At 40.0% G+C, this 27,014-nt stretch overlaps 1 protein-coding gene across 2 annotated transcripts in view; it reads right to left on the reverse strand.

Moving 5' to 3' along the window:
• BMPR1A (bone morphogenetic protein receptor type 1A) overlaps positions 1 to 27,014 on the reverse strand; it is a 239,620-nt gene that overhangs the window by 37,249 nt on the left and 175,357 nt on the right. The window contains exons 3-6 of one of the 2 annotated variants that reach the window (XM_080642691.1): positions 24,837 to 24,882; positions 22,892 to 23,109; positions 14,217 to 14,379; positions 4,844 to 4,946 (exon numbers count right to left, since the gene is read on the reverse strand). In XM_080642691.1, the coding sequence (XP_080498817.1) occupies positions 4,844 to 4,946; positions 14,217 to 14,379; positions 22,892 to 22,958 (333 nt within the window). In that variant the 5' untranslated portion in view covers positions 22,959 to 23,109; positions 24,837 to 24,882. The remainder of the gene's footprint in view (positions 1 to 4,843; positions 4,947 to 14,216; positions 14,380 to 22,891; positions 23,110 to 24,836; positions 24,883 to 27,014) is intronic. The other variant, XM_080642690.1, reaches the window with a different exon arrangement.

The following is a 27,014-nucleotide window of genomic DNA, read 5'->3' on the forward strand; positions in this document are numbered from 1 at the left end:
AGTCCAGAATGAGCTAAGCCTTGAAGAAGAGAAAATGTAAAGAAACACCAGGGCTGGAAGACTGACCCGGCAATGGGTGTATTGCTGACAAATTAGTAGGTAAGGAAAAAAAGTTCAATTCTTCAACTTCCGTTTTGTTCCAGTCTTCTATATCAAAAATGATTATAAGCATGGAGAAGGAAGAGCAAGCACCAGGAAGTGGGAGCTGACATCCCAGATGTGTGAATCCCTATCTTCCAACCTAGGTGAGTTACATCAGAAGATAAGCACACTGTAAGATTGCAGAAAGACAGGTATGATTTAAAGACAAGGAGTGTTGGAAACTAGATAGCTAAATGTTGTATTGCCTTCCTTTAGAAGGGAAAGAAAGTACACCTTGCCAATAACAGATTCAAGGCGACATGGTATTATGAAAAAGGCAAGGGCTTTGGAATAAAATAGCTTATACCCTTGCTTTGCCACTTATTTGACTTTGTGACCATGAGCAATAAACTTACTTCTCTCTGGGCTTTATTTTCCTTTGCTTAAAAATGGAGGATAAAAAATGTCTGTCTTACAGGACAAGGGAGAAAATGAGTTACAACAGACCAAGTGTTCAATGAAAACAGTAAATATTAAAAAACTGAATTCTGCTTCGAGTAAACTTGGGATGGATCCCAGTCAAGATTCTAGAAAAAGTTAAAAATGCTTGCAAACCCCTGCAAGGCTGTATGTGGTTTCAATAAGAATAAGTAACATCGCCCTAACCCAGCTGTGGGCAAACTACGGCCCGCGGGCCGTATCCGGCCTGTGGAGCCGAAAGAGCAGAGGGTTCTCTTGCTCTCCCCTCCGCTCCTTTACTTTGAATTTATATTAGTTCACACAAACACTCCATCCATGCTTTTGTTCCGGCCCTCCGGTCCAGTTTAAGAACCCATTGTGGCCCTCGAGTCAAAAAGTTTGCCCACCCCTGCCCTAACCGGTTTGGCTCAGGGGATAGAGTGTCGGCCTGCGGACTCAAGGGTCCCAGGTTTGATTCCGGTCGGGGGCATGTATCTTGGTTGCGGGCACATCCCCAGTAGGGGGTGTGCAGGAGGCAGCTGATTGATGTTTCTCTCTCATCAATGTTTCTAATTCTCTATCCCTCTCCCTTCCTCTCTGTAAAAAATCAATAAAATATATTAAAAAAAAAAAAAAAAAGAATAAGTAACATCAGCCCCATCTCACATCTCACATCTTTCCTATACAGGTAACTGAGCAGGCAAAGTCAGGTGTGCCAGAGCATGAAGTTGGATGACACAACCTTTCCCATTCCCGCCCTCCCCACTCCCTTCTTCCAGCCAAGTCCATTTGCATCTCCAGATTTATGTGGGCAACAAATCCTGGTGGGGAGAACTCGCTTGGCATTCATGAAATGGGATATGTAGTGAGCTTGGAGGGGAGGGGAGAAGGGATGGGGCATGAAAAAGGAACCAAAGCCAAATGAAAAGGAATGGCAGAGCACTTTCTGAGAAGAAATCCATCCTACAGGAAAAAACCTGGGCAAAGCGAGCGATTCTCACTTGAAGCTGCTCTGATCCCGGCCTGGCAATGTGTGACACTCTGGGGAAAGGCTCAGCGTGAGATGAAAAGAGCTGTTCCCAGATTAAGTGCTGGGGAAAGGGCTCGTGATATTTGGTGAGACACACAGAAAGTTAGATAAGCGAAGGGAAAAGTCTTGCTTGTATAACCCCTACAAGAGTTCTGAAAAACAATGTACCCTTCACAAAGTTTTAGGCTGACACATCTCCCATAATAATTATGCCCTAGTAATATAGTATTTGGAAAGGTATGTGATGGATGAAATTAGTTCTTAAATTTATGGATAAATATTACTTATTGTTAGAATGAGAAGGTTCAGCATTAATTTTACCCCTGTTTTCCTGTTTCCGTTTTTGGGGGTCAGTAGTAAGATACTTTGTTCACATAAACAAAAAGATGATAATGGAGGAGTTTGTTATAACATTGTAAAATAATTCTTTTTTAAAGATATGTTTTTATTGATTTTAGAGAGAGAGGAAGGGAGAGGGAGAGAGATAGAAACATCCGCGAGAAAAAAACCCCAACATGGATTGGCTGCCTCCTGTACACCCCCTGCTGGGATCGAGCCCACAACCCTGCTTGGACTCTGACATCTTGGTACACGGTCAACCCTCTACCACTGAACCACACCAGCCAAGCTGTATAATAATTCTTTAAAGACCTTCTAATCATATGCTGAACTCCCATAATTATACTATTACCAAAAATTACTTCCTGAAATATATTTTTATTTATTTCACAGAAGAAGAGAGAGGGAGAGAGAGATAGAAACATCAATGATGAGAGAGAATCATTGATAGGCTGCCTCCTGCACACCCCCTACTGGGGATCGAGCCAGCAACCCTGGCATGTATCCTGACCAGGAATTGAACTGTGATCTCCTGGTTCATAAATTGATACTCAAACACTGAGCTATGCCGGTCGGGCCCAAAAATTACTTTCAATAATCAAAGCAATTTGTTTGAAAGCAAAAAACTGAAAACCACCTGATAGGCAAACATAATTGATATCTCACAGTGATACTGAGATTTTTTCACACTGCAGCCCTGCTCAGTAACCTGAAGTTTTATCTTCCAGGCCCTTTGATCTGCAGACTGTGAAAGGGTGACTGTGAAAGGGTGACTATGAAAGAGAGGAAGAAGAGAAACTGCTTGACAGGCTGTTCTGAGGCAGATCAGTATTAAGCAACTGGACCTATGGAAGTTTAGGATCTGTAAACTAATTCCCTTAAAAGCATCCATGTGTCTGTGTGATCCTCGTGTAACGTAGTCTCTGTGTATCCAGGAATATGTGTAGCCTGGCTTAAGGACAGCTCAGTTACATTATCAATATGGGAGAGCAACGTTTATTAAGCCCTTACTACGTGCCAATTGTGCTAAACTCTTTACATAAATGCTATCTCATCAGACCCTTAAAGCAACTACATGATGAATGAGAAAACAAGAGTGAAATCCCTTGCCCGAAGTTCACTACTAGTATGAGGCAGGATATGGACTTGCACAGACTGTCAAGTTTAGCAACTAACTTATATTAGCGAATTCAGTTTGGGACATGCCTAGATGTGGAGCCTGCAAGACACACGGGTGCTGCTGCTGAGCTCAGTGCTCGAATCACAGCTTTCTTCAGTACTTCTCAAGGGATTAAAAAATGTATCTTGTATGTGTGGTTGATAAATATTCAAATGGCATAAAAATTGATTGAAGAAAAAACAAATTAGCATGCTCCCAAATTTTGACAAATTAGAGCAAAGGACTAATTCTATTAAGATGAAATTTAACACAGATAAGTATGACAACTGCGTAACAAAACTCCTTCCCTTTCCATCTACTTATTTGTGTCAGGTAACCAACTGCATCAATAATGTATGGAAGAGGTGAGGCTCAGCAGTAGTGAAAGATGTGGCACTTCAGCAGACAGAAAGCTCCATGTTTCAAGAACATGGGGGGACAAACACCTACCATGAGAGTTGGCTGTATTAGAAAAAGGGAAAGGAGTTACTTTCCCTTTTCCTGGTCAGACCACACTCAATTCTATCTATTACACTGAAAACTGTAGCATGAGTAACTCTAAAGCTAATCATATAAGAACAGCTAAAGTCACTGGAACTATTTTTTTCATGAGCAAAGACTAGAGCGTATGAAGAGGAAAGCAGGACAAAAAAACCCTTTCTTAATCTAATAAAAGCCCATCATATTAAAGAGGGATTCTATTTGTTCTCTATGGCCCAAAGAGGAAGGAAGACAGATTTGTAGTCACTGGGAGGAAAAGCTTTCTCAGGATTAACCCATCATCTTACAGATGAAATAGGTGATCTGGGATGTGCCGAGACCTATCCCTGGAGATGAAGAACAGAAAAAGTATGGGATGTGCTGTGTGTGTGTGAGTGTGGGGCGGGGGAGGGGGGGGGAGAGAAAGGAGGTTCACAAACATTAGCTGAGAAGTTGAAACATATAACTTTTAAGGTTTCTATCAATCCTAAGAATTTCTAAATCAAATAATTTTCTAAAATAGCCAAGGCTTATTTTTTTAAAAATATATTTTATTGATTTTTTACAGAGAGGAAGGGAGAGGGATAGAGAGTTAGAAACATCGATGAGAGAGAAACATCGATTAGCTGCCTCCTGCACACCCCTTACATGGGATGTGCCCGCAACCAAGGTACATGCCCTTGACTGGAATCGAACCTGGGACCCTTCAGTCCACAGGCCGACGCTCTATCCACTAAGCCAAACCAGCTAGGGCTAAAATAGCCAAGGCTTAAATCTGTGTACAAACAATTCTATCTGGAGCTGCTTTTCAAAAACATTCACAGGTTCCTCTGGAGCAAAATTACTACACAGACTTCTGAAGAGATTAGGTTTTAACCCAGAGCCCACAGGCTGTTCATAAACTACTACCAGCCCTCTGGCCCCCTCGCTGCTGCTGTTAAAATACTCCACTGAGATTTCCTCACTAGGACTTAGCTTTCTAAGTTGTCTCAGAGAGATACAAAGGTTAGTGCCCATCACCATACAGTCCTTTCAATTTTTTAATCCACAAATAAGTGTGACAGTGTCATTTTTTACAGCCACAACAATTTAGAAAGAGGATGATTTAAAACTTTTTTTAAGTTCTTGGGAAGTTCAATTACCACAATCATGTCACTTGCAGTAAGAGCTAAGCTTCCCAAATATATCTGCTTGAAGAACATAACGCACTGTGCAGACGGCACCTCTCTGAGGGAGCTGGTCCTTTCTACGGGCCCCTCCCTTCTTTATTTAACGGGCCCCAAATGAAGTCTTACCTTGCACTGAAAATCAGATCCTTCATATTTCATACATCCTGAAGCTAATGTGGTTTCTCCCTGGTCATCTTCTTCTATGATGGCAAAGCAATGTCCATTAGTTCTAAAAGAAAAAACAAACAAAATAAACCTCTAAGAAACGGAAAACACCCCCAAAACATAACTTAGTATCAGCAAGTACTAATGAATATGTGCTTGAATGTGACCAGATACTGACAGCCTTGAGTATCTTGTTGGGATTTATTGGCAAACCACAAGGGCTATAAGGCAAATGCAAGTTATTGCATCTGAACTAAAACCTAAAGGTCCAATAAGAGCCCTATGTCAAGTAGAAAAGGATTCCTATTAAACAAGTCCTCCACATAGGAATCATTATGGAACTTCTCTTTGCTGATACAGTGATGTGAGTACAGAGAGCTGATTTGTAAAATTTTATAAAGTAAACCATCTTAATTTTTAAAAATATACTTAAAAATAACCTTTTTTAACCCATAAAATTTTCCAATATTCACATACTTGTACACAAGTAAAAACATGACATGAAAACAGACTCAATAACCAAGTGTATTTGAGAATAGACCAGGGGTGGGCAAACTTTTTGACTCGAGGGCCACAATGGGTTCTTAAACTGGACTGGAGGGCCGGAACAAAAGCATGGATGGAGTGTTTGTGTGAACTAATATAAATTCAAAGTAAAGGAGCGGAGGGGAGAGCAAGAGAACCCTCCACTCTTTCAGCTCCACGGGCCAGATAGAACAGCCGAACGGGCCGGATCCAGCCCGCGGGCCGTAGTTTGCCCACGGCTGGAATAGACTATGATCCTAAGAGGCACGTTTTACTGAACATAAAAAAGGGAGAACTTTTTGCCCTGGCTGGTGTGGCTCAGGGTTGCGGGTTCAATTCCCTGTCAAGGGCACATACCTAGGTTGCAGGTTCACTTCCTGCCCCAATGGGGTGTGCATGCAGGAGGCAACCAGTGGATATGTCTCTCTCACATCGATATCTCTATCTGTCTCTCTCTCTTTCCCTCCCTTCCTTCCACTCTCTGAAGAGCAATGAAAAAAATATTGTCTAGTGAGGATTTTTTTTTTTTTAAAAAAGGGAGAACTTTTAAATAGCTGAGTTTTTAAGAAATTTACATAAATGTATTTGTCTTTAATAAAATCTATCATTTTAATACTATATGCTGGAGTTTTCACCAATATGTTCATTTACACTTTAATGGATAGAAAAAAAACTAAAAGCTTTTTGTGTGCTCCTATATTTATTGTCCCTATCAGGAAGTGTATTGCTTCTACTTAAAAGAATCTTGCAGACGGCTGGCTGGCGTGGCTCAGTGGTTGAGCGTTGACCTATGACCAGGAGGTCACGGTGATTTCCGGTGAGGGCACATGCCCAAATTGCAGGCTCGATCCCCACTGGGGGGGAGGGTGTGCAGGAGGCAGCCAATCAATTATTCTCTCTCTTCATTGATATTTCTATCGCGCTCCCTCTCTTTTCCTCTCTGAAATCAATAAAATATATTTTAAAAAATAAAATAATCTTGCAGAGTCCTAGCTGGTTTGGTTCACTGGTTAGAGCGTTAGACTTCAGACTAAAGGGTCACGGGATTCATTCTCCTAACTCGGTTGCAGGCTCAATCCCCAGCCCATTGGGGTGTGTGCGGGATGCAACCAACCTATGTGTCTCTCACATTGATGTTTCTCTCTCTCTCTGTCTCTACTCTTCCCTTCTATTCTCTCTACAAATCAATGGAAAAAATGTCTCTGGGTGAGGATTAACAATCTATAATAATAAAAGGGTAATATGCTAATTAGACCAGACGTCCTTCGTCCTTCCGGATGAAGCTGGGGCGGAGGGAAGCAGCCAGGGTCCTGGGTGCCGGCTGCGGCCAGAGGGAAGCAGCCCGGGTCCCGGGTCCTGGAGTGAAGCCAGTGCTGGCAGCCGGGGGAAGGAAGGCCTACTCTTGCATAAATTTTCATGCATCAGGCCTCTAGTAACATAAAAGAATATTGCAGAATTTTTATTTTCTGTAAGGAGAAAATGTGAAGGTGAGGGATGAAATTCCGATAAAATCGATGACTTGGTTTCACTCTGGGTTAATCAGCCACTAACAAATACCCTCACACATTAGGCAGGCACTATGGACAAGAAGTCTGGCAAGAAACCACTTGGTGACATAGTGGGGAGTAGTTCCCTAGGACACAGATCACCCAGCCTGTCACAATAAAGTCAACGACCACCAGAAGACAAACGACAAATTTATGATGTGAAGAACCATCATATAATTTCAAGATTTTACTGTAAACATTTATGCTTTATATCTGGTCATGTTCAAAGAGCAGCCAATTATCAGGAAAGTACAAAATAAGACATAAAAAGGAGACCATTAATTGACTAGATTGAGTTGTTCCGGGAATTCTTTTTTGGCTAATGAACCAATTCTTCGAATGTAGAATAGAATTACGTGGTCATGTATAGTGTGCTGAATAGCTAACATAAAACTAAGCAGGAAAACTAAAATGTCTACATAAATCAGACTGGTTTGGGGAGTTGGCTTAACACCCACAATATCATTTTTACACATCTGTAAAATATTCAGCCAATTTAGAATTACAAGGTTTTGGTGAAATTTTCATGTGTTTTGTTTTCTGTTTGTTTTTTTTTTGTAATCTCAATGTTTTCTATGAGTATAAATAATTTTATGATAAAAAGATCATTAAATAAACTCAAAATGTTAAATAAATATCACATTCTTCTTATCTCATTTAAAAAGCTATATTACAATGTTACTCTAAGAAAGTAACTATCACGAAGCATTTGAGATCTTGTTTCCCAACATGTCATTTGTTGGGCTCAAATATGCTCTTATAAAAATTCTCTATAGGTTCATTCTTACTCAACAAATACATCAATATAGCAGCTCTGAGGAGGCACCAGGAAAGAGACTTGCAAAAGGAGGACACATTATCTGGAACCTGAAAATCAATTAAAAAAACAAGATAGAAAAACAATTTTGAAAAATGGCAGCAGCGTAAGTAGATGCTACAAGGACACGCTCCCAAGACCAAACTGGAATTACAACTATAATACAGAAAAACTTCCTGAATAATCAACTGAAGACTCACTGGAGAGAATCCTGATAACAGAGGACAGAAAGTGGAGACTGCATAGAGGCTGGCACCCAAAATGAGGAGACAAATAAACAACTCCCAAATGAAAGAATAAGAGAATTCTCCAGAAGAGATAAGTCAAATGGAGTTAAGAAATTTATCTGATATAGAGTTCAGAATGATGGTAAAGATGCTCAACAGCATGAGAAAAGATATAACTATGAAAACAGAAATAAAGAATGACATAGTACAAATAAAGAACACACTGGAAGGAATACACAGCAGATTAGGGGAAGCTGAGGATCGGATCAGTGAATTAGAAGACAGGGTTGAAAAAAATCACTCAATCAGAGAACCAAAAAGAAAAAAACAATTTAAAAACAGGAGGACAGCTTAAGGGAGCTGTGGTACAACAGGAAACGTTAACAATATTCACATAGCAGGTATGCCAGAAGAGGCAGAAAAGGAGAAAGGTACAGAGAATGTGTTTGAAGAAATAATAGCAGAAAACTTTCCTAACCTGGTGAAAGAAAAAGGCACACAAATTCAGGAGGCATATGGAGTCCACAAGCAAGAAGAACTCAAACAGGCCCATGCACAGACACATCATAATTACGTTTCCAAAAATTAAAGACAGAGAATCTTAAAGGCAGCAAGAGAAAAGCAAACTGTTACCTACAAAGGAGTTCCCACAAGGCTGACACATGATTTCTCATCAGAAACTCTACAGGCCACGAGGGAATGTCATGAAGTATCAAGGTAATGGAAATCAAGAATATGAAACCAAGATTACTATATCCAGCAAGGCTATCATTCAAAATAGATGGTGAAATAAAGAGGTTCCCAGACAACAAAAGGCTAGAGGAGTTCATAACCACCAAGCCAACATTATAAGAAATGCTAAAGGGACTACTGTAATGAGAAGAAATAGAGAGAGAAAGCTAGGCATACAGAATTAAAATGGCAATAAATAACTACCTATCAATAATAACCTTAAGTGTAAATGGATTAAATGCTCTAATCAAAATGCATAGGGTAGCTAAATGTATATGAAAATATGACCCAACTATATGCAATCTACAAGAGACCTACCTCAGAACAAAAGACTCACACAGGATGAGAGTGAAAGGATGGAAAAGTTTTTTCCATGCAAATGGAAAAGAAAAAAAAGTTGGGGTAGTAATACTCATATCTGACAAAATAGACTTCAAAATGAAGGCCATCACAAGAGACAACAAAGGTCACTACATAATACTAAAGGAATGGATGCAACAAGAGGATATAACCCTGGTAAACATATATGCACCCAATATAGGAGCACCTAAATATATAAAAAAAACTTCTAGAGGACTTTAAGGGAGAGATTGCCAACAACACAGTCATTGTAGGGGACTTTGACACCCCACTGACTTCACTGGATAGATCTTCCAGACAAAAAATGAACAAGGAAACAGTGACTCTAAAGGACACACTGGATCAGATGGATTTGACTGACATTTATAGAATATTTTACCCCAAAGCTGCAGAATATACAGTCTTCTCAAGTGCACATGGTCATTCACAAAGATAGACCACATGTTAGGATGCAAAACAAGTCTCTACAAGTTCAAGAAGATTGAAATCATATCTAGTATCTTTCTCAGATCACAGTGGAATAAAATTAGAAATCAACTACAGTAAAAACACCAAAAAACATTCAAACACATGGAGGCTAAACAGCATGTTATTAAACAATGAATGGCTTACTAATGAGATCAAGAAAGAAATAAAAAACTTCCTGGAAACAAATGAAAATGAACACACAATAACCCAAAATCTCTGGGACACAGCAAAAGCAGTCTTGAGAGGGAAGTTCATAACACTACAGTCCTACCTCAAAAAAACAAAACAAGAAAAATTAATAATAAACTATTTAACCCTAACCAGTTTGGCTCAGTGGATAGAGCATCGGCCTACGGACTGAAAGGTCCCTGGTTTGATTCTGGTCAAGGGCATGTACCTTGGTTGCGGGCACATCCCCAGTAGGAGGTGTGCAGGAGGTAGCTGATTGATGTTTCTAACTCTCTATCCCTCTCCCTTCCTCTCTGTAAAAAAATCAATAAAATATATTTAAAAATAATAATAATAAACTATTTAACCCTACAACTTAAAGAACTATAAAGAGAACAACAATAAAAGCCCAGAGTAAGCAGAAGGAAGGAAATAATAAACATCAGAGCAAAAATAAATGACATAGAGACTAAAAAAAAAAAAAAAATAATAATAATAATAATAAAAAAATCAATGAAACCAAGAGCTGGTTCTTTGAAAGGAATAAATAAGATAGATGAACAGTTAGCCAGACTCATCAAGAAACAGAGAGAAGACCCAAATAAGTAACATCAAAAACGGAACAGGAGAAGTAACCACATCACAGAAATACAAAGGATTGTAAGAAAATACTATGAACAACAAGCTGGACAATGTTAAGAAATGGACAAATTCCTAAAAAAAAAATACAATCTTGCAAAACTAAATCAGGAAGAATAAAAAAACCTGAACAGGCCAATAACAACTGATGAAATAGAAGCAGTAATTAAAAAATTCCCAGTTGCTGAAACCGGTTTGGCTCAGTGGATAGAGCGTCGGCCTGCGGACTGAAGGGTCCCGGGTTCGATTCCGGTCAGGGCATGTACCTTGGTTGCGGGCACATCCTCAGTGGGAAGTGTGCAGGAGGCAGCTGATCGATGTTTCTCTCTCATCGATGTTTCTAGCTCTTTATCCCTCTCCCTTCCTCTCTGTAAAATATCAATAAAATATATTAAAAAAAAAATTCCCAGCAAACAAAAGCCCAGGTCCAGATGGCTTCACAGGGGAGTTTTACCAAACATTCAAAGAAGCACTAACGTCTATACTCCTTAAACTACTCCAAAAATACAAGAGGAAGGATCACTTCTAAGTTCTTTTTATGAAGCTAGCATTATCCTAATTCCAAAACCAAATAAAGACACTACGAAGAAAGAGAATTACAGGCCCATCTATATATTTAAAACCCTAATACGCAAATAGACCAAATGGTGGAACAACCGAACAAACGGTTGCTATGATAAACAAACGATTGCTATGACCACCAGGGGGTGCACGTGGAACATGGCGGGCATTGGCAGCAGAGCATGGAACATGGCAGGCATCGGCTGCGGTGGGATGGTGGAGCAGGTAAGCGGGGGCGTCAGACCAAGGTGGGGCGCTGGCCGCTGGCATTGGGGTGAGCCTCTGGTGGTTACTGAGAATTCTCTGCTCTTGTGCACAGTGATCCTGCCTGGCTCTTGCACCCGCTGCCAGTGCTGGAGCTGCCCCTCATACCTGCTGCTGGCACCAGAGCCGCTAGCAGTCAGGGGACCGGGGGCCACAGTGGGAGGGGCCAGGCGGGGGCATGGAGGATGGGCTGAGACCTGCCCCTGTGCCCACCGCAGCCTCGTGGCCCACAGTTCCTTTCAAGGTGCATGAATTCATGCATTGGGCCCCTAGTATCCCTAATAAACATAGATGCTAAAATCCCTAATAAACATAGATGCTAAAATCCTCAACAAAATATTAGCAAATCGCACCCAGCAATCTATAATAATAAAAGTGTAATATGCTAATTAGACCAGATGTCTTTCTGGACAACCTTCTGGACGAAGCCAGACAGAAGCCGGTGCCGGTAGCCGGGGGAAGGAAGGCCTACTCTTGCACAATTTCGTGCATCGGGCCTCTAGTATATTTAAAATATCATACACCATAACCAAGTGGGATTCATTCTAAGGATGCAAAGCTGATACAATATTTGCAAATCAATAAACATGATACATCACATAAACAAATTGAAAGACAAAAATCATGTGATCTTATCAACAGATGCAGAAAAAGCATTCAACAAAATCCAACATCCTGTTTTTATAAAAACTCAGCTAAGTGGGTATAGACAGAGCATATCTCAAATGATAAGGCTATATATGACAAACAGCGAACATCATACTAAAACCTAAGAATAGGAACAAGACAGGGATGTCCGCTTTCACCACTGTTATTCAACATAGCACCGGATGTCCTAGCTACAGTGATCAGACAAGAAAAAGAAATAAAAGGCATCCAAATTGGAAAGGAGGAAGTAAAACTCTCATTATTCCCAGATGACATGATACCCGAAAGACTCCACCAAAAAACAACTAGATTTAATAAATGAATTTGGTAATGTAGCAGGATGAAATATCAACACCTAAAAATCGATGGCTTTTTTATATACCAATAATGAATGCTCAGAAAGAGAAATTAAACAAACAATCCTATTTACCATTGCAACAAAAACATTAAGATACTTAGGAATAAACTTAACCAAGGAGGTAAAAGACTTGTGCTTGGAAAACTACAGGACGTTGAAAAAAGAGATGTAAGATATAAACAAGTGCAAGAATATACCGTGTTCATGGATTGGTAAAATCAATATCATTAAAATGTCCATACTACCCAAGACATTCTACACATTCAATGCAATTCCTATTAAAATACCAACAGCATACTTCAGAGATCTAGAATAAATACCACAAAAATTTTTATGGAACCACAAAAGGTCCTGAACAGCTGCAGCAATCTTGAGAAAGAAGAACAAAGTAGGAGTAATCAGAATGCCAGATATCAAGTTATACTACAAAGCCACTATAATCAAAACAGCCTGGTACTAGCACAAGAATGGGCATATAGATCAATGGGGCAGAACAGAGACCCCAGAAATAGATGCAAGCCATTATGCTCAATTAATATTTGGCAAAGGAGGCAAGAGCATACAGTGGAGTCAAGACAGTCTCTTCAATAAATGGTGCTGGGAAAATTGGACAGATACATGCAAAAAAAATGAAACTAGACCACCAACTTACACCATACACAAAAATAAACTCAAAGTGGATAAAAGACTTAAATGTAAGTTGGGAAACCATAAATGTCCTAGAAGAAACCATAGACAGCAAAATCTCAGACATCTCTTGTAGCAATGTTTACAGATACATCTCCTATGGCAAAGGAATCTAAAGAGAAAACAAATGGTACTAGATCAAAATAAGAGGCTTCTGCACAGTAAAAGAAACAATGAACAAAACGAAAAGGGAGCCCACTTTATGGGAGAACTTATTTGGCAATGATACATCTGATAAAGGGTTAATATCCAAAGTATCTAAGGAACTCATACAACTTAACAAAAGGAAGACAAACAATCCAATTAAAAAGGACCTCAATAGACACTTCTCCAAAGTGGACATACAGACCCCAAGAGACATATGAAAAATGCTCAAAGTCACTGATCATTAAAACAACAATGAGGTATCACCTCACACCTGTCAGAATAGCTACCATCAACAAATCAACAAATGACAAGTGCTGGTGAGGATGTGAAGAAAAGGGAACCCTTGTACACTGCTGGTAGGAATGCAGACTGGTGCAGCCATTACGGAAAACAGTATGGAGCTTCTTCAAAAAAATTAAATATGGAACTGCCACTTGACCCAGTGGTCCTACTTCTAGGATATATCCTCCTAAGAAACCCGAAACACCAATCAGAAAGAATGTATGCACCCCTATGTTCATAGCAGCACAATTTACAATAGCTAAGATCTGGAAACAGCCCAAGTGCACATCAGTAGATGTAGATAAAAAGCTGTGGTACATTTACACCATGGAATACTATGCAGCAGTAAAGAAGAAAGATCTCTTATCCTTTGAGACAGCATGGAGGGACCTGGTGAGTATTATGCTAAGTGAAATAAGTCAGTCAGAGAAAGGCAAGTACCACATGGTCTCACTCATATGTGGAACCTAATGAACAAAACAAACTGATGAACAGAGAGAATCCAGAGACATGGAAGCATGGAACAGAATGCAGAATCTCAGAGGGAATGTGGGGGAGGATGGGTGGGTAGGAGGTAATCAACCGAAGACCTTGTATGCATATATCATAACCCATGGACATGGACAATTAGGTGATGAAAGCCTGGGGTGGGGGCGGGCTGGCAGGTTTTAATGGGGGGAAAAAGGGGAAAACATTTAATACTTTCAACAATACAGATTAAAAAAGAATAACGTAAGCATCAATTAACAGAAATAAATATTCCCATATAAAGAGCAAAAAGCTTTAGGCTCTTAGGAAGACATGATATAAAGTTAAAGAAAAAAAAGCCATAGATGAGGTAAATAATTGTTAAAATAGCATTGAATGCCACGCCATCCTCCTAACTGTAACGAGAAATACTCACATGCACGTATTGTTGACAGCATCGTCGGGGCAGTGGCCCGAGCAGTAGCACTTCAGAAAAGGCAGGGTGTCTTCCGGGGCTAAGGTGACTCCACTTTCTGACTTTTTCTGGTCAGAGTCTGATTTCATCCCAGTGCCATGGAGCATACTGTCTAGATTCTGCCCTGTAATCATACATGAAATTTAAACCATTTCTGAAAAGCTAATTCTTTGATTTTAGTTTTCAATGAGGAAACATTTCTAGGTTTGTTTGTTTTTATCATAGTAATTGTAGCTAATGTGTCTTTAATTAAAATTAAATTTCATAAATACAAGTCACAGTCATTTATTACTAACCTATTTATTATGCTCAGAATTACTGTTCCAGAGACTGGGATGTACAGAGATGACATGCCACAATGTTTGCACTAGCGAAGGACAAACAAGAGTGGCACAGGTAGAACATGGTCATAAGTTTTAAGAAAGGTACATGGAAGCAACTTCAGGGAAGGCTGAGCTTGTTTCCAATCATTATAAAACAAATAAATTGTGTGTGGGTTTTTTTTCTTAAACTCTTTGGTTCAAAACCTGTGAGTGGTTAAGAAAAAATATAAGCCTTTCATTTGTGCCTTTACGTGGAAGTGGAATTACTAAGCATCCTGCTTTGACTTTAATTGCTTAAGGGAACTGTGAGAGCACGGGGACTAATCATAGTATCTAGTGCCTTTTATCTCCAAGGTCACTGGTTCAAATTTGACTCTGCTGCCAGAAACTGCAAGTCACTCCCACATTAGAGTCGCTTCAAATGACAGATACCGTCATATTTGGTACTGAATCTTTCAGGCTGAAAGCAGAACAGAACTAAAACAATGTTTTAGTAATTCCTTCCTCCACATCAATCAGCTGAAATCCACTAAGGTTGATCTCAAGGGAATAAAATGTAGAGCCAAACAGGTAGGAAATATTAAGATACCTGGGTATGCATTTAATTATAAATGTTAAATAAGTGGTTCAAGGCTTAATAATTAGACCTGACTTTAAATTTCACCATACTGGTGAAATGAACTATTAAAAGGAAAACACACACACATATATTCACACTGATAACAGGAAAAGAAAGTGCTATTAAATACATTACGGTGATTCCATACCTTGAGTTTTATTTTTTTAATTTTTTATTCTTTTTATATATTTTATTGATATTTTACAGAGAGGAAGGGAGAGGGATAGAGAGCTAGAAACATCGATGAGAGAGAAACATTGATCAGCTGCCTCCTGCACACCTCCCACTGGGGATGTGCCCGCAACCAAGATACATGCCCTTGACTGGAATCGAACCCGGGACCCTTCAGTCCGCAGGCCGACGCTCTATCCACTGAGCCAAACCGGTTTCGGCCATACCTTGAGTTTTAATAATCTTCACTTACTCCTCTAAATTACTACAAAACTTAAAGACTTCATTTTTGTTAAGAACATCAAATATAAAATTAAGCCAGGGGGCAAAGGAGGGAGAAAGGGAAGAAATCCTCAAAGCTGGAAATAAAGGAGACCCAGATTCTGGTCTACAATGGTTCTACCACAATTCAGCCATGGGTGCTCCTGGATAAGCCCCGACACTTCTCCAGGCCTCGTTTCCTCAGTAAGTCCTTAGGACTAGAAGACATATGAGGTCTCGTAACTAGCTTTAAAATCCTCTTACAGTAACAGAAGGAAGCATCAAGTTAACTACAGAGAACAAATGGTAAATAATATAGCACGCTATTAATTTTTCAAAAATCTAATGACATAGATAAAGTAGTATAGTGTGGCTGAAATAGTGCTGAAATAGTAAAATGTCAAAGGTCCAAGTCCCAATTATGTTCATAGATAAGTTACTCTCTGAGCCTCAGTTCTTTATCTATAAAAAAATGGTAACAATACCTGCCCATTCAAATCAGGAGGTTATATACAGATCAAACGAATATATCATGAAGTAATTAAATATAAAATAATATGAAAATGAAAATATTACTAATAATAAAGATTATACTAAAAGATCACTGATACTTGAAAATTCAATTATATGATCATTAACACACAAAACTTCCTAGAAAACTTTTAAGAGATAAATACCAATTAACAATAATTTGCATCTGGGATTTTGTATCATCTCAAATATTTATTTAACAAAGCACTAATTAGAGGCATACTGTGTTTAGGCAAGGCACTGAATTCTGAAAACTGATGTGATCCTTGGAAGGAGACAGGGCGGAGGCACATAAACACAATATGAAAAGTGATAGAATACAAAGGTATTATATAAACTAAGAAGGGAGCAAATGACACAGACTTGTCCTAAGGTGTCAAAAGCAATGAAATCTTAGTTATATCTCTTTTCTAAAAATATATTTTTATTGATTTTAGAGATAAAGGGAGTGGGAGAGAGATAGAAACATCAATGATAAGAGAGAATCACTGATTGGCTGCCTCCTACATGCCCCCTACTGGGGATTGAGCCCGAAACGTGAGTATGTGCCATGCCCTGACCTGGAATCAAACTGTGACCTCCTGGGTCATAGGTCATTGCTCAAACATACCTTAAAATTGTAAAATTACACTAAGTACTGTTATGATGCAAAGAAAAATACCTAGCAGCAGCCTCTCTGCACTTTCTCCTTAGGTAATAGCACCCATTCCCAAATCTTTTTGTTGGTGGTTCCTTGATTTATCCCTCCAGCCTTGGCTGGCTTAAGTATCTCAAAATTAACATCTCCAAAATGGAACTCTTGTCTTTTCTTCTTTGAGGAGAAAAGATCCTCCTCTAAGTCTTTTGGCTCAACCTCCAAAATATACCTCTTTCTTTTTTAACTGCCCTGCTACTGCCTGGGCCCGATACCATGCCACTTCCAAGATGAAAATTTCTAGTGATCTCTGATCCTGTCACTCACCTGCTTAAAAGCAATTAATGGCTTCATATGCACTCATATGCACCAGCCTACTGAGGCCCAGCAGGGTTTGGACCCTGTGTATCTCTCCAACATCAATTCACAGCATTTCCCCTCCATCACGCTCAGGCACACTGGCCTTCTGTCAGTTCCTACCCACAAATCCTGTTTACAAAGTATAAAATTAAGAGGCCTGTGGTGGGTTGGGACTATAGATTATATTTCAAAACAAACACATGTAAAAAATATTTAATAGCTTACATGCTTAGAAACACACACACACACACACACACATATGTAAATAGAGACAAATAGCTAAAAGATACAAGTGACTATATATAGGAACATTTATATCATGCTCTTTTGTCCTTCATAGAAACTTTCAGCATTATTGATTTTACTAGATTTTCATTTCTGGCTAAATAAATTTTCCTACCTTCCCAGCAATCTATTGGATTCTTTTGTGTAAAGAAGAGAAACTCCCTCTCTCCTATCCTTAAGATAAAAGATCTACAACAGGAATCCGAAGGCAAAAGATAGGTGAGCTGCAGAGACCAGTAGGATGTCAGTGCATTGCATGATGGAGGTAGTCCACAACAGCCGTTTTCTGTAACCTATGTGCTATGGAGCAGTGACTACTGAAGGTTTTTTCCAGGCTTTCCTCTGAGTGGAAGCTTATATAGTACTTGTCATATTTCTTCTTCATCATTGAATACTGGGTGTGTTGGACATCAGCAATTTCTCTTTTAGCCATACATCGCTGGGCCACGAACAGTCACACTTAGACCTGATGCGGAAGGCTACATAGAATCCAAAAACCCTGGGGTAGTAGCTGAGTACTAAGTGAATGAAACTCTGGGTTATAAATTCCTTTGGGGAGGATCTGAATATTTCATATCAACGCTAGCACTTTTAGTATATGCATGTGAGAAAGGGGATGCATGATGTTAGAGAGATCAACAGGCTGCCCTACAACAGATACTGTTAATTGTTCTACTCCCCTTTACCTTGGTGACAATGTATGTGTGCACCCACTCCCACCCCCTTTTTGTGTTTAAGTATCTGCCCCTCCTTCATGTGACTCAGAGAAGCACAGCCCTACTCTCATTAGAGATAACTATTTGTCTAATCTAACAATTTTAGTTCCATTCCCCTTGCTGTTTACATAAGAACATATAATAAATTCTGCCTAATAAAATTAGAAGTTTGTTGGGTAGAGGTTGGGGAGAGGTGTCTGGGGAAAGATTTCTTAACCAAGTGAAAAAAGACATCCACCCTCTTCTTCCACTGAATGCTGTCAACAGAAGTTTCTACATCTGCATATGATGCTTGGCCCCCAGCAGCCACTGTGGTCATGAAGTGAGTTAGCCTATGGCTAAATTGCTATGTGCAGAATAGCACAGTTTAAACAGAGAAAGACTTTGATGAGCCAAGGAATTAACTAATTGGATTACCCCTATGTTCACCCCATGTGTGATATTAACATTTTTCTTATTGTTTAAGCTCTTTCACTTACTTTGGATTTTTGTTACTATTAATCTTAAATGTTCTCAGATAAAAAAGATAAAATCTGTTTCAGATCCTTTTAGTTGCCCAACAGATATTTATTCCCTCACCCCTCCGTCACCAGCCTCCGTCACCAGCCTACTGAGGCCCAGCAGGGTTTGGACCCTGTGTACCTCTCCAACATCAATTCACAGCATTTCCCCTCCATCATGCTCAGGCACACTAGCCTTCTGTCAGTTCCTACCCACAAATCCTCTGTTTTAGTTGCCCAATGGATTTTTATTCCCTCACCCCTTCCCCGTCTTCCTAGTTAACAGAACTCAGATTTTGTTGGGGTAGGGGAGTGTCCAACCCTAGGTAATGGATTTAGCTAAGCCCATTGTGGCAATCCTGTTTCCAGTAGCCCTAGCAGCTGCCTCAGCTCAGCCAATAAAACAAGATAAAGTCAGCAGGGACAGTTTTGCTTTCTTGATATAAAGTCCAGCTGAGGCCAGGACTGACCCTTCTTCCCCCATTTTTCCTTCCTCAATGCAAATAGCTGCAGCCATTCTGTAACCCTAAGAGAAAGCCAAGAAAATCACAGAAATGCCAACCTTGACACCACTCAACCACTAAAAGAACACCAGAAAACATTTACCATCTCTTTGTTTAAGTCTCTGTTTATTGGTTAATTTTAACTTAAAACTAAAATATGACCAAGTAAAAACCAAGGACTATCAGATGTTAAAATGAGATTCTAACTTGAGCAGCTTTATCTCAATGTAAAAGTGCTTTAATCTGTATCATAACATTTGATGCTCAAAATACTCCTGTTTATATCTAGGATAAGTGTTATTATTTCTATTTTCTAACAAGCAAACCAAGATACAGAAAAACTCACTTTCCCAAGACACAATTCAAGATAAAGATGGAGCCAAAGTCAAAGTCATCTTCATTAATACCACTCTGCAATCCTTCTTAGTAATCTCTAAAAAATAACATTTTTTCCTACATTTGTTTTTCCTCCCTACATAGTTTTAGTTCTTTCTTCTCTTTAAGAGCAAATGTTGTTATCTTAAAGCAACTATAAATTAGGGGCAAAGTGGGAAGTGGGGGACATTTGTAATATTGTCAACAATAAAAAAAATCAAAAATTAAAATTAAAAAATAAAGCAACTACAAACTATACTTTTTTGAAAGGAAATATAACAAATTTTGCTCTTTATCAGAGAAATAGAATTCATACTAAGATTTTTCACTTATGCCTTATAATTAATTATCAATTTACTTCATCTAAAAATTTTTATTATAGAACAAGCTAAGTCAGGGTGGGGAATGAGAATCTTATACCATATTCCCTCTGTGTGATCTATATAGATTAAGCATTTTTAAAATACCAAATAAAGATTACCTGGAAGCAAGGTAGCAATATAAGTGTTAATTTAATTCATCTTCAAAACTATGACAGCTTTGGTTGATTCTGATCAGCAAGGCATATAACAACAGATGCTAAAATAAAGTTGTTTTATTAAATAACGTGGTATTTCATTTAAAAAGTTGTTTTTACACTCTAGCTGGTTTGGCTCAGTGGATAGAGCATAGGCCCGTGGACTGAAAGGTCCCAGGTTCGATTCCAGTCAAGGGCACATGCCCTGGTTGCAAGCTCAATCCCCAGTGTGGGGTGTGCAGGAGGCAGCCAATCAATGATTCTCTCTTATCACTGATATTTTGCTCTCCTTCTCCCTTACTCTCTGAAATCAATAAAAATTGTTATAAATAAATAAATAAATAAATAAATAAATAAATAAATAAATAAATAACAAAAAGTGGCTTTTGCAAGAGGGCTCTGTATTCCAAGCATGGTAATAATGAGAGTATTATACCTAAGACAAAAGAAAAAAACTACAGAATTCATTATTATGTTCATGCTCTAAAGTAAAAAATGTCAAAAGATTTATGCTGTTAATATTTTTTCTTGTTGGTAGATATTAATCCATATCACTGTGAACAAAACATGAAAGAGCAATCTGTGGTCATAAATATAAGATAATAAAGATGATGAATAAGTTCTATCTAAATTCCTTTGGCAAAATAATACTTTCTTTTCAGTTTAAATTATTGTTCTAATTAAACCATACAGAAAAGAGCTCATATGAAAATACAGCCCATTTGATCCTATGAGTTATCACAGTAACTTCCTGTTTGAGAGTGCCAAGCTCTGAACACACGAGAGTAAAATTACAATATTGGTCATAAATAACAGTAGTTTATGAAGAACTATTAGTATTCAGCACACATAAATAAGTGCCATTTATATTTCTGAAGCCTTTTAAAAACAGTAATTTTTTAAATTACTTAATTTATTCCTTATTGTATTTTAAAGGAGACAGGGATTTTAAACTAAGGCTTCTTAAAAAATGTTTTTATTTATCTTTTAGAGAGAGAGGAAGGGAGAGGGATACAGAGATAGAAATATCAATCGGCTGCTTCCTGCAAGCCCCCCACCGAGGATTGAGCCCAAAACTCAGACATGTGCCCTGACCGGAAGTTTTCTGGTTCATAGGTCCAAGCACAACCACTGAGCCACACCAGCTGGGCTAAACTTAGTCTTAAGTACCTATTATCCTGTACCTCATGCACTAGATCAGTTACTTTATTTTATACTTTATCTCGTTTAATCTTCACAAGACCTGATGCTACGTATCACAATGCCTATCTTATCTAATAAAAGAGTAATATGCAAATTAACCATCACTCTGCTACACCCACAAGCCATGCCCACAAGCCAATCAGGAGCAAATATGCAAATAAACCTAACCAAGATGGCTACCACCACAGAAAGCAGGAGGGAGGCTTGGGTTTCCCCAGCAATGGAGGAAGCCAAGCTTTCCGCCTGCCCTTGCCGGCCTAGGCCTCCACTCAAGGCTACAAAGTTTCAATGATAGAAGATACATAAATCCAAACAGAAATGGCGGCAGCCACGGAGCTGGAAAGAGCAGGAGGCTATGGTTGCCCCCGGCGATGGAGGAAGCCAAGCTTTCCACACACCCTGGCTGGCCCAGGCCTCCGCTTAAGGCTACAAAGTTTCAATTATAAAAGATACATAAATCCCAACAGAAATGGCTGCCTCCACGGGGCAAGCAGAAGGCTTGGCTCTGCTCGAGGCTACAAAGTTTCAATTGTAGAAGATAAATATAACCAGATACCAGGGCCTCCGCTTGGGTTGCCAGGGGGCATGGCCGGCCTGCAAACCACCACAGGCCCCTCGCCCAGGCCGCCCTACGCCCAAGGGAACCCCTCCCCTGATCCGGGACACCCTTCAGGGCAAACAAGCTGGCCCCCACCCATGCACCAGGCCTCTATCCTATCTAATGAAAGAGTAATATGCAGATTGACGATCAGTCCAACACACAAGATGGCTACCCCCATGTGGTCAAAGATCCTGCCCCCATGTGGACACAAGATGGCCACCACAAGATGGCCAGCAAGGGAGGGCAGTTGGGAAGGACCAGGCCTGCAAGGGAGGGCAGTTGGGGGCGATCAAGCCTGCAGGCGAGGGCAGTTGGGGGTGACCAGGCCTGCAGGGGAGGGCAGTTGGGAGGGACCCAGGCCTGCAGGGGAGAGCAGTTGCGGGGGACCCGGCCTGCAGGGTAGGGCCATTAGGGGTGACCAGGCCTGCAGGGGAGGACAGTTGGGGGGGGACCAGGCCTGCAGGGGAGGGCAGTTAGGGGTGACCAGGCCTGCAGGGCAGGGCAGTTAGGGGAAAACAGGCTGGCAGGGGAGCACAGGCTGGCAGGGGAGCAGTTAGGCATCAATCAGGCTGGCAGGGGAGTGGTTAGGGGGCGATCAGGCTGGCAGGCAGAAGTGGTTAGGGGCAATCAGGAAGGCAGGCAGGCGAGCAGTTGGGAGCCAGCAGTCCTTGATTGTGAGAGGGCAGTCGGACATCCCTCGAGGGGTCCCAGATTGGAGAGGGTGCAGGCTGGGCTGAGGGACAACCACCCCCCCCCCGTGCATGAATTTCGTGCACCGGGCCTCTAGTGTTATGAATACAAGAACAGGTTCAGAAAGGCTGAGATTTTACACATACTGAAAATGTTTCTATCACAGCCAAGTTCAAAAGTTATTTGGGAAATGTGTTCTTTGCCTCTTAAAATTTATGCTGCTATACTGACCCTAACTGTTTAAAAGGAAACAGGAGCTGAAACAGTTGCAGGAATAAATGCTTTTTTATATACAGAAATAAATTATGTAAAAAGAGGTAAGATTGCTTAAATGAACAATGGTTTACCTTGAACATGAGAAACGATGGACAGATAGGCTCCCAATAATGTGACATAAACATATAGCTGAGTCATTGTTCAATTTTAACGTTTCCTGTACACTGCCACTTTAACAACTGGTCTTGTTATGTCACTAATTTAAACAACTTGTATTCACTGAGATTTTCTTGTAAATGGTTTCAATGACTTTACAATGACTCCAATTTCCACTGCTTTCTTCTGACACCTGGAAGATAAAAATATGAAAAAGGTAATAAATATGACTGAATTCTAAAAAGTTTTGAAAAACAAAGAGAGAATGCCCAAATATAACTTTATTTTTCAAAATAAGTTTTTATTGATTTCAGAGAGGAAAGGAGAGGGAGAAAGAGAGAGAAACATCAACGATGAGAGAGAATCATTGATCGGCTGCCTCCTGCACGCCCCCCACTGGGGATCGAGCCCACAACCCAGGCATGTGCCCTGACTGGGAATGGAACAGTGACCTCCTGGTTCATAGGTCAACGCTCAACCACTGAGCCACGCGGCCAGCTCAAACATAACTTTAAATAATGAAATATATTTTTAAAGACTGAAGCTACCATAGCTTTTTAAAAAGGGCATTGTAATGTAAAAGCTTAGATAATTTAGTAATGGATAATCACCACTCTGACCATAGATTACAATATGTAAACAGATAAACACACTAAATAATCTCAACAGTCTTTTCTGGATACTCTAAAGTAATTAAGTTATTTAGGAATAAACAGGAAAAGTTGAATTTAAAATACTACACTATTCATTAATAATCTTTCAAATCCTAGTAGATGTGATAAAAATGTCTTGAATCTTTCTAATAAATAATGTATTCTATAGATAGAAGCGAAAGCCCACCTAGAAAATCACACATTTAAATATGCCATGTGCTCTATCATGAAAATAAAACCAATAGAAATGTACCTTAAATAAAATTATTTTCCTAAAATATGGCAAATCTGACTTTACTAGAATAAAATTGAGTTTTTAATATGGATGATATGAAATAAAACCTCTCCAATTAAGGTTCAGCAATTGTAAAATAGTTAAACAGGTAACAGAAAAAAAGGCTAGTTTGTATAAAGATGAACCTAATTCTGTTTTGCTCCCATCCTATTGGTTCAGGCAATTTGATTTTATTGACACAGCCTGAATTATAGAATGAACTAGAGGCCCGGTGCACAAAATTTGTGCGGGGGGTTGGGAGGGCCCTCGGCCTAGCCTGCACCCTCTCCAATTCGGGACCTCTTGGGGGATGTCCAATTGCCTCTCGAAATCTGGGACTGCTGGCTCCTAACCGCTTGCCTGCCTGATCACCCCTAACTGCTCCCCTGCTGGCCTGATCGCCCCTAACCGCTTCCGCCTTGCCCCACACCCGGGACCTAGGATTCCCTCCTCCGGCCGGTCAAAGGCACCTGGGACCTGGGCTTCCCTCCTTCTGGCTGGCCACAGGAACCGAGGACCCAGGCCAGCTTCACCCAGGCCGGCCATAGCTGCAGGGGACCGTGGGCGGGCGGCTTTGCCCAGGCTGCAGCTGCAGGTGCCCAGGACCACAGCCTGGCTGGTTCCCGTTCCTCTCTCACAAGCTCATTTGTGCCTGGCTGGTTCCCATTCTTCTCTCCCCAGTGTTGAGTGTCTGAGCCATTACGGCATGATGGCGTGATGACCATTTGCATATTAGATCTTTATTATATAGGATAAAACTTTATTGATGACACAATTAACCCTGGTATCATCTATAATAATAAAAGCGTAATAGGCTAATTAGACCAAATGACCTTCTGGATGAAGCAGGGGCTGCGGGGGAAGTCTGGGGCCTGGATGCCAGAGGGAAGCCGGTGCTGGCAGCTGGGGGAAGGAAGGCCTACTCTTGCACGAATTTCATTCTTTGGGCCTCTAGTTTCTACTATAAATAACCTGAGTTTCTACTTTACCCACCTGAGAATTTTTCACTTTTACCAGCTCTCCAAAGGCACTCCCAGTACTGAGGAAATAAGGTTTACAATGAGATGTTACTTATATTGCACATTTTATATACAGCTTAGTTCTAAAACCTCTGCAATTTCTCACTTCTCTACTAGGAAATTAATTTGCTTCCCATCTATATAGTGCTGAGAGAGTAAGATGCAAAGTCTGAAATAATTACAGAACACCTGCAATGTGACAACAGCATTTCTCAGGAAAATTTGACATGAAATTATGATTCTAGGGAGACTTGTTCCAGGTTCCAAATTCCAAAGAAGTTTCCAGTATATTTCTAACCCTGTTGTCTCTCTCTCTATTTCTATGTGCCTATAACTATCTCTGCTAGGATTATACTCCACCTATCTAAATCAAACTCATTAACTTTCCTTCTCACTCCCCTAGGCCTGCTCCTCCTCCTCCACTTGCTAGCACAGAGCAGGGTGGAGCTCTCTGTCCAGTCACCCAAACCAAAACCCCTGGATCCTTTCTGCCTCCCTCACCAGCTCTACCTCTCACACCCTCATGACACTTTTCCTTATTTATTCATGCACTCACTCACTCACCAACAGCATTTTTTGAGTATATATAACCCATAAGTATAAGGTGGTAGAAAAACAAATATAAGTATGACAGTTTCTGCTTCAAGAAGCTCAGTCTTAGGGAGGAAATGGATTGCTATAATTAATTCCATCTTTCAGTGTCAGTTTCTTCATCAGTTTGTTGAAACTTAACACATGGTCTTGTCTCATCAAAGGTACAACCAAGACATCTTGCAGGGTGCTCCACCAGACTCTAAGCACCTTTCAGAGCAAAGGGATTATGTGTGGTTCCTCCCACATAACCATCTGTGACTCTGCTACTCTGGGCATCTCAAATCCTGGATCTGCCTTAAACAAGTAACCTAACCTCTCTGTTTAGTTTCCTCATCTATAAAACTGGAATTATATTATTAACTCCCAATTATTTTGAGAACTAAATGAGATAATAGCTAACACATAGTCACGTGTTATTATCCGCCAGCATCATTATAAATGCTTTGAGTAGATTAATATTAATTTATCAATTCATCCCAACTACCTTATAAGATAGGTACATTACATATGAGGAAATCGAGGCAAGTAAAGTATAAGAAATTTATCAAAGACCACACAGCTGGTAAGTGGTAGGACTATAAATCTAATCAAGAAGATCTGATCCCAGAGTCCAGGTGTTAACTGCTATCTTATATTGACTGCCTGCTGGGTATTTTATGTACATAATGTAATGTAAACTATACATTATAAAGTATTTTGGAGGGTGGTACAGAGTAGGTGCTCAATATAAGTTTCCTCACATACATATTTATAACACACATGCCAACAGGGCACAGGCAGTAACAGGTGCTATCTAGGACAATCCCGTCTGCAAGACGTTTTTATAGGCAAAACACCTGCAATAACTTATATGGAGAACAGCTATCAGCCATGGATAGACTAAAGGTAAAATGGCTTCAAATACCTCATTTGTAACCTAACAATGGAAATCCCTATCTTTAAAATGTTGCGATTATAAGCTCTCTTCACATCAGCACCTGGGACAACTGCTGAGACATTAAGGCAATCTTATCACCCACTGCCTGAAGTACAGTGCTATAATAAGAGGGCAAGCAAGACCTCCCTTCATACCATGTGGTCAGGCCTCTTAAAAACTTTAGAGAAGAATGACAGGAATACAAAGGGATAGAGAAATGACTACACTTGAGATACAACTGAATGAACTGGTCAGAGTATCAAAGTTACCAAGGACGTGGCAGGCACAATGGAAACGAGACTAGATTAATTAAATGATTCATTAGAGTCCTTCCAACTCTGAAACCCTGCATGAACAGTAGTCTTGCTATTGAATATTAATTAACTTACTATTTATTAAAGTGCCTATTATATGCATGATTCTGTGTTAGCCACCAAGAATATAGTGATGAAAGCAAAACAGACCCAGCCTTACAGAGTTCATAGTCATTAAACAAGACAATACAAATGATACTCACCATTTCTGGTGCTAGGTGACAAGAGGCACTGATGCAAGGCAAGTGACATTTAAGTTGAAATCTGAAGAGTAAGAGCTAGCGTGGTTAAATGAAAGGGGGTGAGGGGAGAAGGGTTTAGGCATAAG

The sequence above is a fragment of the Plecotus auritus genome (genome assembly GCF_963455305.1).
Source record: "Plecotus auritus genome assembly, chromosome: 9".
Lineage (NCBI taxonomy): Eukaryota > Metazoa > Chordata > Mammalia > Chiroptera > Vespertilionidae > Plecotus > Plecotus auritus.